The sequence below is a fragment of the Salvelinus namaycush genome, chromosome 7 (genome assembly GCF_016432855.1).
Source record: "Salvelinus namaycush isolate Seneca chromosome 7, SaNama_1.0, whole genome shotgun sequence".
In the NCBI taxonomy this organism is placed as follows: domain Eukaryota; kingdom Metazoa; phylum Chordata; class Actinopteri; order Salmoniformes; family Salmonidae; genus Salvelinus; species Salvelinus namaycush.
In genome coordinates this window covers 10,660,242-10,672,857 of record NC_052313.1, presented here as the reverse complement: position 1 = coordinate 10,672,857, position 12,616 = coordinate 10,660,242, and the positions used below count along the sequence as shown (strand labels likewise).

The following is a 12,616-nucleotide window of genomic DNA, read 5'->3' as shown; positions in this document are numbered from 1 at the left end:
GGCAGTCTGACAAACCTCCAAAGTTGATTTCCAAACTGTATCAAGGGATGATAGAGGCTTTTTCCCCTCGATGACAAAACATGTAAAACTAGGACAAAAAGACTTCACAACAGTTTTTACCCCCAAGCCATAAGACTCCTGAACAGGTAATCAAATGGCTACCCAGACTATTTGCATTGTGTGCCCCCTCCCTCCCAACCACTCTTTTACGCTGCTGCTACTCTCTGTTTATCATATATGCATAGTCACTTTAACTATACATTCATGTGCATATGTACATACTACGTCAATTAATTGTCTCCCCCGGGTGGCGCAGTGGTCTAGGGCACTGCATCGCAGTGCTAGCTGCGCCACCAGAGTCTCTGGGTTCACGCCCAGGCTCTGTCGCAGCCGGCCGCAACCGGGAGGTCCGTGGGGCGACGCACAATTGGCATAGCGTCGTCCGGGTTAGGGAGGGATTGGCCGGTAGGGATATCCTTGTCTCAGTATGTGGGAAAAAAGTCGCTCTGGATAAGAGCGTCTGCTAAATGACTAAAATGTAATGTAAATGTAAATGTAATTAGCCCAACCAACCAGTGCTCCCTCACATTGGCTAACCGTGCTATCTGCATTGTGTCCCGCCACCCACCACCCGCCAACCCCTCTTTACGCTACTGCTACTCTCTGTTCATCATATATGCAGTCACTTTAACCATATCTACATGTACATACTACCTCAATCAGCCTTGACTAACCGGTGTCTGTATGTAGCCTCACTACTATTATAGCCTCCCTACTGTAGATAGCCTGTCTTTTTACTGTTGTTTTATTTCTTTACTTACCTATTGTTTTTGCACTATTGGTTAGAGCCTGTAAGTAAGCATTTCACTGTAAGGTCTAGACCTGTTGTATTCGGCGCACGTGACAAATTAACTTTGATTTGATATGTGAGGAAGACCTGGTAGAAGCTACTGACGATGATGAATAGATACAGATATGTTAGAATGCCCAGTCATGTTCATATCATCTCAGAAATAAACTAATGCAGTTTAAGACCATCCATAGAACGTTCTATGAGCGAGTGAAACTGAATATCATTACTCAGAAATGTCATTCCTCTGCTAGAAGTGTAAAACACAAGGGGACATATTTGCATATGATATGGTCTCGTGAAGGCTGGCTGAATTCTAGAAAATAATATGTTATATTATCTCAGCACGTCTACAGATTCTCCCTGTTTTTGTTTGCTTGGAAATGTTGATACTGGTGACTTATCAGAAGAAACTTTGTAACCTACCATTTATAGCAGCTAAGAAATGGAGTGCCATAAATTGTAAGGCTGGTTATCCTCCCACAATGTCAAGTTATGTATCATTTGATTTTATTTATTACCAGATTAAAGGTAACCTGGGTAACTTTCATAAGGTCTGGATGTGTTATATGGAGTACAGTATGACTAAAGGAGTCTGTATTGAAAACATGCCCACGTCAAGGGAGATACCTATTTAGGCAATCCCAAGCTGCTAGGCTGCTCAGTCCTGGCCCTGGTGGTCTGCTGTTGACCTAACACACCTGAATAATGAATGTTTCAGAGAGGTGCCTAAAGGTGCCTAAAGTCGACATCCACGTCATCACCGCCCGGGGAACAGTGGGTTAACTGCCTTGCTGAGGGGCAGAACGACACATTTTTACCTTGTCCCTCGGGGATTCGATCCAGCAACCTTTCGGTTACTGGCCCAAAGCTCCTACCTGCTATGCTACCTGCCGCCCCTCAACAGGGCGCTGCAGAGGGGTGGACCCCTAGAGCAGGACGGGGTGACACAGCTATGTTGTATGCAAGTAAAAAGAGCTCTACAGTACTATTAGTCCTATGAGAAAAATTATATGGAGGATTTGCTGTTTGTGTGTTAATGTACAGTGAAAGTCGGAAGTTTACACTTTAGCCAAATACATTTAAACTCAGTTTTTCACAATTCCTGACATTTAATCATAGTAAAAAATCCCTGTGTTAGGTCAGTTAAGATCAGGACTTTATTTTAAGAATGTGAAATGTCTGAATAATATGAGAGAGAATTATTTATTTCAGCTTTTATTTCTTTAATCACATTCCCAGTGGGTCAGAAGTTTACATACACTCAATTAGTATTTGGTAGCATTGCCTTTAAATTGTTTAACTTGGGTCAAATGTTTCAGGTAGCCTTCCACAAGATTCCCACAATATGTTGGGTGAATTTTGGCCCATTCCTCCTGACAGAGCTGGTGTAACTGAGTCAGGTTTGTCGGCCTCCTTGCTCGCACACGCTTTTTCAGTTCTGCCCACTCCAATACCTGGATTTTGTTGTCCTTAAGCCATTTTGCCACAACTTTGGAAGTATGCTTGGGGTCATCCCTTTGGAAGACCCATTTGCGACCAAGCTTTAACTTCCTGACTGATGTCTTCAGATGTTGCTTCAATATATCCACACCATTTTCCTACCTCATGATGCCATCTATTTTGTGAAGTGCACCAGTCCCTCCTGCAGCAAAGCACCCCCACAACATGATGCTGCCACTCCCGTGCTTCACGTTTGGGAACATACATAACGATGGTCATTATGGCCAAAAAGTACTATCTTTGTCCCCATGTGCAGTTGGAACCCGTAGTCTGGCTTTTTTATGGCGGTTTTGGAGCAGTGGCTTCTTCCTTGCTGAGCGGACTTTCAGGTTATGTCGATATAGCACTCCTTTTTTACTGTGGATATAGATGCTTTTGTACCTGTTTCCTCCAGCATCTTCACAAGGTCCTTTGCTGTTGTTCTGGGATTGATTTGCACTTTTCGCACCAAAGTACGTTAATCTCTAGGAAACAGAACGCGTCTCCTTCCTGAGTGGTGTGATGGCTGCGTGGTCCCATGGTGTTTATACTTGTGTACTATTGTTTGTACAGATGAACGCGGCACCTTCAGGCGTTTGGAAATTGCTCTCAAGGATGAACCAGACTTGTGGAGGTCTACAAGTTTTTTTCTGAGGTCTTGGCTGATTTCCTTTGATTTTCCCATGATGTCAAGCAAAGAGGCACTGAGTTTGAAGGTAGGCCTTGAAATACATTCACAGGTCACCTCCAATTGACTCAAATTATGTCAATTAGCCTATCAGAAGCTTCTAAAGTCATGACATAATTTTCTGGAATTTTCCAAGCTGTTTAAAGGCACAGTCAACTTAGTGTATGTAAACTTCTGACCCACTGGAATTGTGATACAGTAAATTATAAATGAAATAATCTGTCTGTAAACAGTAGTTGGAAAAATGACTTGTGTCATGCACAGATGTCCTAACGGACTTGCCATAGTTTGTTAACAAGAAATTTGTAGAGTGGTTGAAAAACGAGTTTTAATGACTACAACCTCTGTGTATGTAAACCTCCCACATCAACTGTGTATTTGAGGTGTATGTGGGATTTTAAAGTTTTGTTTTTGTTTCCAAACCTTTTTCCTTTGGGAATATTTTTTTTTAAAGGTGTGAACTGGGAAGGAAATTGTGTTGGGAGAGAGTTTAGTTACTGACTAGACTGGTGGGGGTTGTGCATGCAGGCGGCTCGGGTTGGCTGGTTGGTCTGGCTGAAATGTGATATAGATGTCTTAATAAAGACAATCAAAAGTCTGTATTTTTTCAAGAGTAGTTCATTAGCTAGGCAATTGGTTAAAGGTGCAACACAATATTTATTATTTAATTACTTTTGATCTAGTTTAGTCTTATTAATCACTTAAACATATTTAATAATGATCTCTTACCTAGCTTGATGACTGTGGGCATTTTTGCTTACTTTTTGTTCTAAATGGAGAAGACATATTGGATTGTGTAAAAATGCAGGAAATGTGGCACCCCTGCACAGACGTACACACACCCTCACTCACCGCACACTCTCAGCGAACACCTCGATCACACACACACATCCGCAGTCATGTCCACGTGCACACACACACAACCTGCAGGTGTAAAAATATGCAGTGATCCTGTGAGACGGCATTGAGATTCAAACATGCTACCGACACACAGAAGCACCATGACAGCCATCGGCACTCCCCCCAGCATCCCTCTATCATTCGCTTTTCTCTTCACCAACCCTCTTCCTCAATCCCTCTGTTCTTCTCCTGTCTTTCTCTTCCCTGTATCTCCCAGTACTTCCTGTATCTCCAAGTGTGTGTCGGGGCTGGTAGCACATTGTAGCTAACTACACGTGTGTGTGTGTGTGTGTGTGTGTGTGTGTGTGTGTGTGTGTGTGTGTGTGTGTAACAAAAACTATTTGGTGTAACAAGATGTTTTTTCCATGGCGCTCAGGGGCTGCGGTACATTGCAGTAATCATTGCAACAATTATCACCTGGGTGATGTTTTTCTAGACGCACTGGAGCTCCTAAATTAAAACTTCAGGTCACACAGTAAAATATTTTGGCAGATATGCAAGAAAATGATCCCACTGTAGAGCCCTGTATGGATTCCCTTGTTCTTTCTCAATAACATTCCAGCGGTAGAAGTTGATGGACAGAGTTAGGCTGAGAGGGTTGAATGTCCACACACGTTCTGATATCCACATCACTTTACACACTGAGAGACTCCCCCCTGATCGGAACAGGAGACATGGAGGAAGAAGAGGGCGGGGGGAGAAAATAATCCTCACCAACCCGGCAGGAATTCCCATGTGCAGTTTCCGGCAGGCTCTCTGACCAGCTGGTGTGTGTGTGTTTCCTGCAGGCTATATGAGCGGCCGGTGGAAGGAGAAGCTTTTAGCCCTCATTGTTATTTAGCTGGGGGGTTTGGAAATAGGTAGGCACACACATCTGTAATGTGGAGGGGGGGGGGGGGGGGGGGGGGGTTAAGGATAGAGGGTTATGGAACCTCTTGCTAATGCAAATCAGGCTGTGTAACAAAAGCCAGGGCAAAGAAGGAAACACTGGGGGAACTAGACAACTGTGCCAACTCTGCTTTTTTCATGCATGTGCACACACACACACACACATTTCATCACTGTTTTACAAAAAAGTGTCACCCCAAAAAACTGGTAATAGTCTCACTCATGAGTCTAGTTGACTGACCATGCAGCCCAGGAGCATGCTACATGACCTCACTTACTACATGGTATCATTGAGAATGTTAGCTAAAAACTCAAGCTCTCGAAAAGATCAAGTTCAGAAAATCAATGACTTTCTTTTGCAGTACAAAAAGAATGTAACTTAAAAAATGAACTACAACTGAATACAAAAAGCATGACTACTGGCACGTTATCCAATCAGAAGAACACAGGACTTTTATCCAATGGGGTGGAGCAACCAGGAGTAGACCAATCGGGTGAGAAAAACAGATTGATGAGTGGGTGACTTCCTCTGATGTCATAATGGAAAAGGATGCATGGCCAATGACTGTGGTCCTGTTCATACACCTGGACTCAAACATGTGTGTAAGCAGGAAGCCGCTCCACTGTGTACAAGGCTGTAATATTACTGGGTCTACCTTTAACCGTGCACCCTTCACTGATTTACATCTAGTAATAAAAGAGGGATCTAATAGGGTTGGATAGGTGAAAGCTAGGGTTCCACTACATAGATTACACCTACACTGTCATGTTAGATCATGGTAACTCTAAGGGAGGAGGGATGCATGTGTAAGGTGCTCTATCTCACACAGTGGTGGCGTAGTCGGTAGGGTAACGCTGACTGGTTTATAAAGTGTTGGTTGTTGGTTAGAGATCAAGATCCTTGGTGCCTGACAACAATTCAAAGGACATGACCTCACTCATGCCAAGTAACTTAGCTAGGGCATTTCTATCCTTAGCTGTCTCTAATTCTTTGCTGTGTGTTGTTCCCTCTGTCTATAATGTGGGTGTGTGTGTGTGTGTGTGTGTGTGTATATATATATATCTGTTCAGAAAGGGCGTATGGTTGCTGTGTCCGTCACAGTCACGTAGAAATATGTTGGGTAGAAATATGTTGGGTGTTTCTTACCTTGTGGTGTCGTTGGTCAGAGGGTTTATCCCAGCACTAAGGCTCTGAACCCCTACCTCAGGGCATGCTCACCCACTTAAAGGTATAGAGGAACTACACGTTACTAACGTAGACCCATGCTAAATATAGACAAAATAAATAAAATCTAAATACAAAATAAATGAATAAATAAACTAAAAGGGTAGAGGAACAGAAGACCTAAGCTAAATAAAGACCAAATAAATCAAGCTAAATATAGGCTTTACTTATGAATAAATTAACTAAAAAGGTAGAGGAACTTCACGTTTCTTAAGAATATCCGCTCACTCATCTCTGTGAGATCAGAGTGAGATATATACACATACAGTACCAGTCAAAAGTTTGGACACACCTACTCATTCCAGGGTTTTTCTTTATTTTTACTATATTCTACATCGTAGAATAGTAGTGAATACATCAAAACTATGAAATAACACATATGGAATCATGTAGTAACCAAAAAAGTGTTAAACAAATAAACATTTATTTGAGATTCTTCAAAGTAGTCACCCTTTGCCTTGATGACAGCTTGCACACTCTTGGCAGTTTCTCTCTTATGTTAGTCACTATCAGCCCATGTCAACTCACATTTTTTAGATGGGTAAATCAATCTAGCGACAACATATCTAAACTTGTAGTAATCATGGTTGAATTACCGACCTGTGGGCCACCATTTATTTTGTTAGTCACTCTCACTCAGATATCGTATTAAAAACTGCAAACATTTCTCTTCACCCTGTGGCAAAATGTGTAGAATTGCAGGAAATTGTTGTAAAACTGCAAAATCTTCTCTCTGCCCCATGCCAAAATGTGTAGAATTGCTGCAAACTTGCTTTAAAACAGCAACAAGTAAAAAATCTCTCTCCGTTGTCAAGAGGGAGGCTGCTAAAATGTTTTGCTCGCAGGGTGGGGGGGGCTACGCAGGGTGGGGGGGGCTAACGAAACAATTAATAGGGATAGGGCAGCACTGACTGCATGTGTGGGTATGGGTATACAGAGACCCACGAGCCCCTCACGATGCATTCATATGTTTGTTGCCCCCATCCTCATCAAGATCAGCCATTCCTGCTCTAGGGCTACGACAGTCGTGGAATTTTAAATGACGGTTATTGACCGCGGTCACCGTAACAACCGGTAGAATATAAAATAAAATGTACTTGCGTTTTCTCCTCTCATCTGCTCCTGACTGTATTTTCTGCCATAGAAATGAAATGAAGAAAACGGGCGTGCCCATTCAACTCAATGATGGCAGTCATTTTTTCTTCATCTCAAACAGCAAGTAACAAGGTCTGTGTTTACAAACTTTTAGAATGACAATTGTTCCTCAATGTAGCCCATTTGAAAAATCTTTCAAGCCCTCTCCCTTTCGTGAAAGGGAGAAAGATGTCATGCTCTGATCCGGTGGAACGTCATAAAATAGGCCTACTTGATTACTTCTTATCCCTTGCGCAAATAGCCTACAGCTGTGTCTGCCCGGAGCTCACTGGAGCTGGAAACTCTGAGGGTCCAGATTATGTTATACAATGTTACAAGTTTGTTAGCACCAGCTTCAGACTGGACCAAGTTGATAGTTGATATAATGTTTCAAGTTCCTTGCAGACAGGCCATGCTTTATCGGGATATTTTCTACCCGCAGGCTGCAATGTTTTTATTTGTTGGCTATTTTTACATAGTTGGCAATAGAAGTTACTTTTACATTTGTATTAATCAGATGACAATGATTTTGAGCTACGAAGGCTTTATTATAAAATAAATGAAACTGTTCCACAAAAATGTGCATATGAAAATCATAACTGGCACGGCGGATCGGTAAAAATGGAAAGATAAATTGGCACTCCAAATGGAAAAGGTTGCTGACCCCAGGCGTAGCCTATTACTGGCAACTCGGGAGCGTAATGGCACAATTTGCGAAGGTCAGAAGCAGCGGGAGGCGGTGGTTTGGGAAGAGTTTTGTTTTTCTCTGGCTCCCTCTTGAGTCATTTGTGTGTCTTAAATATTTAATCACAGTGTGCTTAAAGCATCAGATAAGCTCAGTAGCCTACATATAGTAAAACAAATATTAACACATAGGGTGTGTCTATATATGGAAAAACTCACGTTTTAAAATTTCGACCAGTCATTTGGTCGACCAAGATTTCTTGGGGGTCTGGGACAGCACTACATTGCATGAGCCATATGATATCAGTTAACATACATTGAATGAACATTCTACATTACCATGGAAATGAATGCATCACAATACTAGGCAGCCATTGCGAGTGTAGCCATGAGTTTACCAGTGAAATTGCCAGGGTTAGAGGTTCAAACCACATTCTATTCATTATATTTATATGTGTGCTGCTGCAGGGAGGGGGGGGGGGGGGTTGCCTAGGCAACCGAAGACTCATTCGCTACAACGCCTTGCTTGTTTCAGCACGTTGTTAAGAGTCCATGTTACTAAAGAAACAGACTCAACCGCACGAATACCCAGCCGTCCCATCTTCAGTCAGTTGTTAGTCCCCCCCCCCCCCCACCCAAAACATCTTGTTACGGTTATTTAATTTTATCTTCATGACGGTGTTCATCCATAACAGTCGGTTACACGGTTATAAGGTAATTGTGCCAGCCCTAAAATGTACACACACTGAAAGGACCCTTCCCCTCCTCTACATCTCCCAGGCACAATATACCAACCGCAGACTATTTCAAGTTGACTAGATTTACCACCAATCTATTGAAGGAAAACAAACGTTGAGCCCTTTGTCTACTGTAAGAGAACATCATTATCTATGACCCCATTGACCACAAAGAGGATTATTCATGTAAAAACATCACAATGTCACTAGTCACGACAAGATAAAACCTGTAAATGTCACATGTTCCGAGCATGACATTCATCAACCCATGTGGCGTCTTGTGAAATCCATTCTGCTACCAACATTGGCTTGTCTGTCATTGATTCCTTCTCATGTGTTTCTCTTCTCCTCTATTCTGTACCAGACTAATTATATCAGACCCCACCATACAAAGCCATTACACAGGATCAATAGAACTACAAGCATTTGTTAACATCATAAAATGTCATCACTGTGTGTGTGTGTGTGTGTGTGTGTGTGTGTGTGTGTGTGTGCGCGCACAAAGGACACTAAATAATGTAAAGCCATTGCTTTATCTAATGCTACCCACCCCCATTTAAACCCCAATGCTTCAGTCAGAATCCTACCCCCACTTTGTGTGTGTGTGTGTGTATTTTTCCCCTTGATGGATGGTAGGGGTGGAGCACAAAATCTGTGACACAGCCGGGGCTCTCGCTCCAAAGAGCTCTGAGAAGGAGAGAAGAGAGGGAAAGAGAGAGCGAGTGTATGGGTGTGTGAGTGAAAGCATTTATAGTGTGTCTGTGTGGAGTGGTGTGTACAAATGTGAATTGGTAAGCATCTCTTTACCCACTTGTAACCCTAACCCCAGTACCCCTCACCCTCCACCCCTTCCACTCTCCCAGCCCCAGCCAGCCAGAGAGGAAGCCCTGTGGACTGGGGCTGTCGTCCGGTGCAGAGGTCTAGTGTCAGAGTGGAGCTCCAGACCCTAGAGACCACGCCCTGCCGCTGTAACCCAAACCGCTGCACCCGGCCTGGGCTTAGCATACAGGGGGTAGGGGGGTAGAGGGTGAAGGGGACAAAGGGCCTGGGAGGCACTGCTGATTTGTCAATGAGATTAGATGGGGTTGATGGAGGGGGAGAGGGATGGGGGTGGTGGGAGAGAAGGCTGGAGAGGGGGAAAGAGAGAAGCTTGAGAGGAGTGGGGCAAAAGAGGAGAGAAGGAATGGATGTTTGAGTGGAGGGAGGGAGAGTGAGAAGGGAAGGAGGGAGAGTGAGAGCGAGAAGGGAAGGAGGGAGGGAGAGAGCGAGAAGGGAAGGAGGGAGGGAGAGAGCGAGAAGGGAAGGAGGGAGGGAGAGAGCGAGAAGGGAAGGAGGGAGGGAGAGAGTGAGAAGGGAAGGAGGGAGGGAGAGAGCGAGAAGGGAAGGAGGGAGGAAAAGAGCGAGAAGGGAAGGAGGGAGGAAAAGAGCGAGAAGGGAAGGAGGAAGGAAGAGAGAGAGAAGGGAAGGAGGGAGGGAGAGAGTGAGAAGGGAAAGAGGGAGGGAGAGAGCGAGAAGGGAAGGAGGGAGGAAGAGAAAAATTAAAGAGTGAGAGAGGAGCTAGAGTGGGTGGAGTTTAACGGATGGCTCCACTTTCAGCAGTTGTAATTGGCAGAGGAGCGAGTGCCAAGTCATTCAAGAAATGAGAGGTGTGTGTGTGTGTGTGTGTGTGTGTGTGTGTGTGTGTGTGTGTGTGTGTGTGTGTGTGTGTGTGTATTGGGGAAGTGTGGGCCTTCACGAAGCTCAGACAGAGGGAAGCAAGAATGTGAGAGGTCTATTCAAACAAAACTAGATTCCAGGTTTCTGAGGTGTGAGGCATTCCTCCTCCCCAGCACAGTAAGACAGTTTGGAAAAATAGTAGAGAAAGAGAGAGAGAAAGAAAGAAAGAGGGAGAAAAAGAGAGAAAGATGGAGAAAGAGATCTTACCAGTTTGCTGTAATGGTACTTGCAGTAGCCGCAGTATTTGACGTTGTCTGCATCCGACCCCTGCTCCTCACACAACAACCCAGCAAACTGGGCACTGAGGAGAGAGAGGAAGTGTCAAGAGAAAGAAGGGGCTAGAGATATGTGTCAAAACATGGAGAGACTAAAGACAGAGAGAGATGTATTTACTATGTTAACAGATAGACAGTGATGTATTTTTTGTTGTGTTAATAAAGTTTTAGATATTTTAATGTGGCTCACAATGTGAACAGGTGTTAATAAAGCTGTAGGTATTTGAAAGGGGCTCGCTCACCATGTGACGTGGAAGGCTTGCCGGCAGCCATGTTTGTTGCAAGTCATGCAGGCTCCGGTGGCAGCTTTACTCTCTCTGCCCTGGTCCTCACAGATATAACACGTCTACACACACACACATGAGAAAACACATCCAGTCACACACTCAGAAATGTAGGGACAGAGTGAAGTGTGTGTGTGTGTGTGTACCTTGTTGTAGCGATCATGGGGGACAGACTGCAGTACGATGGGTTCCATGGTGGAGACGTTAGCAAACTCCACTTCAGGGATGTAAAGGGCACACACCACATGGGCCCAACCTACACACACACACACACACAGAGAGTAAACCTCAGGACACACATAACTTATTCAAAACACCCACCACTTGGGCCCAAAGGGCAGATATACACAAAATCCCCTTCAATTTCAATCCATGTGTGGAGAGGCGTAACTAGAGCAGGAAAGAGCCAGTTGAATGAGAGGTCAGATAGTGGTGAATCCTTCCTCTCTCCCTCCCTCTGTTTTCTCTCTGTTCCCTCTATTCCAGGAACAACAACATGCTTCAACTTACAGTTGAACCCCTGACCTGCCTTTGACCTCCCCAGGGGACAAGGGGGAGGAGAGTGTGTCAGGGTGATGTTGTTGTTTTGAAGCCCTTCCAAGAATTTGGCAGAGGACAATAAAACAGGGCCATAAAACAACACAGAGCCCCCCCATAGACACATGCGTGCACACAGACACACCAGGGTTTCCGTTATGAAACTGTGGCACTGGACATTTGACCGGCAGAATTTTAATTTACCGGTCATTTGAGAAATTTACCGGACCCATATGCATTGGGTGCGTAACCTGATTAGAGCATCCACCCCCGGTGCTCAGAATAACATAAATAACATTCAGATTATGGCAATTCACATTAACAGAACATGGAAGTGGAGGATTCAATGAGGTGTGTCTTTACTGCACACTTTAAGATGTTAGAATAACTGTTCACATTTACTTTTCCTCAACAAGACCAGTAAGGAACAGCAGAATCACTAGCCTATGCATAAACAGCAGGTGAGTTTCAAATTTGGGGAAGCACCCCCCTCCCAAAAAAAAGCATTCCATACATCATCGCATTTGTAGAATTATGCAAGACAGCCTACTATTCGTAATGTGATGAGTAGATTGGATAGTTATAATTTAGGCTAATAATATAACTCAATCACTGATTGCAAAAAGGACAATTCAATGAATGGCTGAGTGCATATAGTGTAGAGGACGCGGCAGGTAGTCTAGCGGTGGGCCAGTAACCGAAAGGTCGCTGGTTCGAATACCCAAGCCGACAAGGAGAAAAATCTGTCAATGTGCCTGCCCTGGAGCAAGAAACTTAACCCTAATTTGTTCCAGGGGTGCCATACTACTATGGCCGACTATGTAAAACAACACATCTCACTGCACCTATCCAGTGTATGTGACAATACATCTTATTTTAAATTAGTATTATGAGATATGTTACTTCTTTCTTTGAAAAAACTGAAAAACCCATTTCATTCTACTACACTTCAGTGCCTTTGGAAAGAATTCAGATCTCTTCAATGTGTCCACATTTTGTTACGTTAGAGTCTTATTCTAAAATGGATTCATTCGTTTTTTTTCTCTCATCAATCTTCACACAATACCCCTTAATGACAAAGCAAAAATGAGTTTCTATAAATTTTTGCAAATGTATTAAAAATAAAACCGTAAATATCACATTTACATAAGTATTCAGTACTTTGTTGAAGCACCTTTGGTAGTGATTACAGCCTCGAGTCTTCTTGGTTATGACG

The 12,616-nt window shown here is 43.6% G+C and overlaps 1 protein-coding gene across 2 annotated transcripts in view; it reads right to left on the bottom strand.

Moving 5' to 3' along the window:
- Window positions 1-12,616, bottom strand: part of LOC120050946 (protein AF-10-like) — a 94,131-nt gene that overhangs the window by 47,850 nt on the left and 33,665 nt on the right. For both annotated transcript variants that reach the window (XM_038997489.1, XM_038997490.1), the window contains exons 4-6: window positions 11,010-11,119; window positions 10,822-10,925; window positions 10,512-10,605 (exon numbers count right to left, since the gene is read on the bottom strand). In XM_038997489.1, coding sequence (XP_038853417.1) covers window positions 10,512-10,605; window positions 10,822-10,925; window positions 11,010-11,119 — 308 coding nt within the window. The remainder of the gene's footprint in view (window positions 1-10,511; window positions 10,606-10,821; window positions 10,926-11,009; window positions 11,120-12,616) is intronic.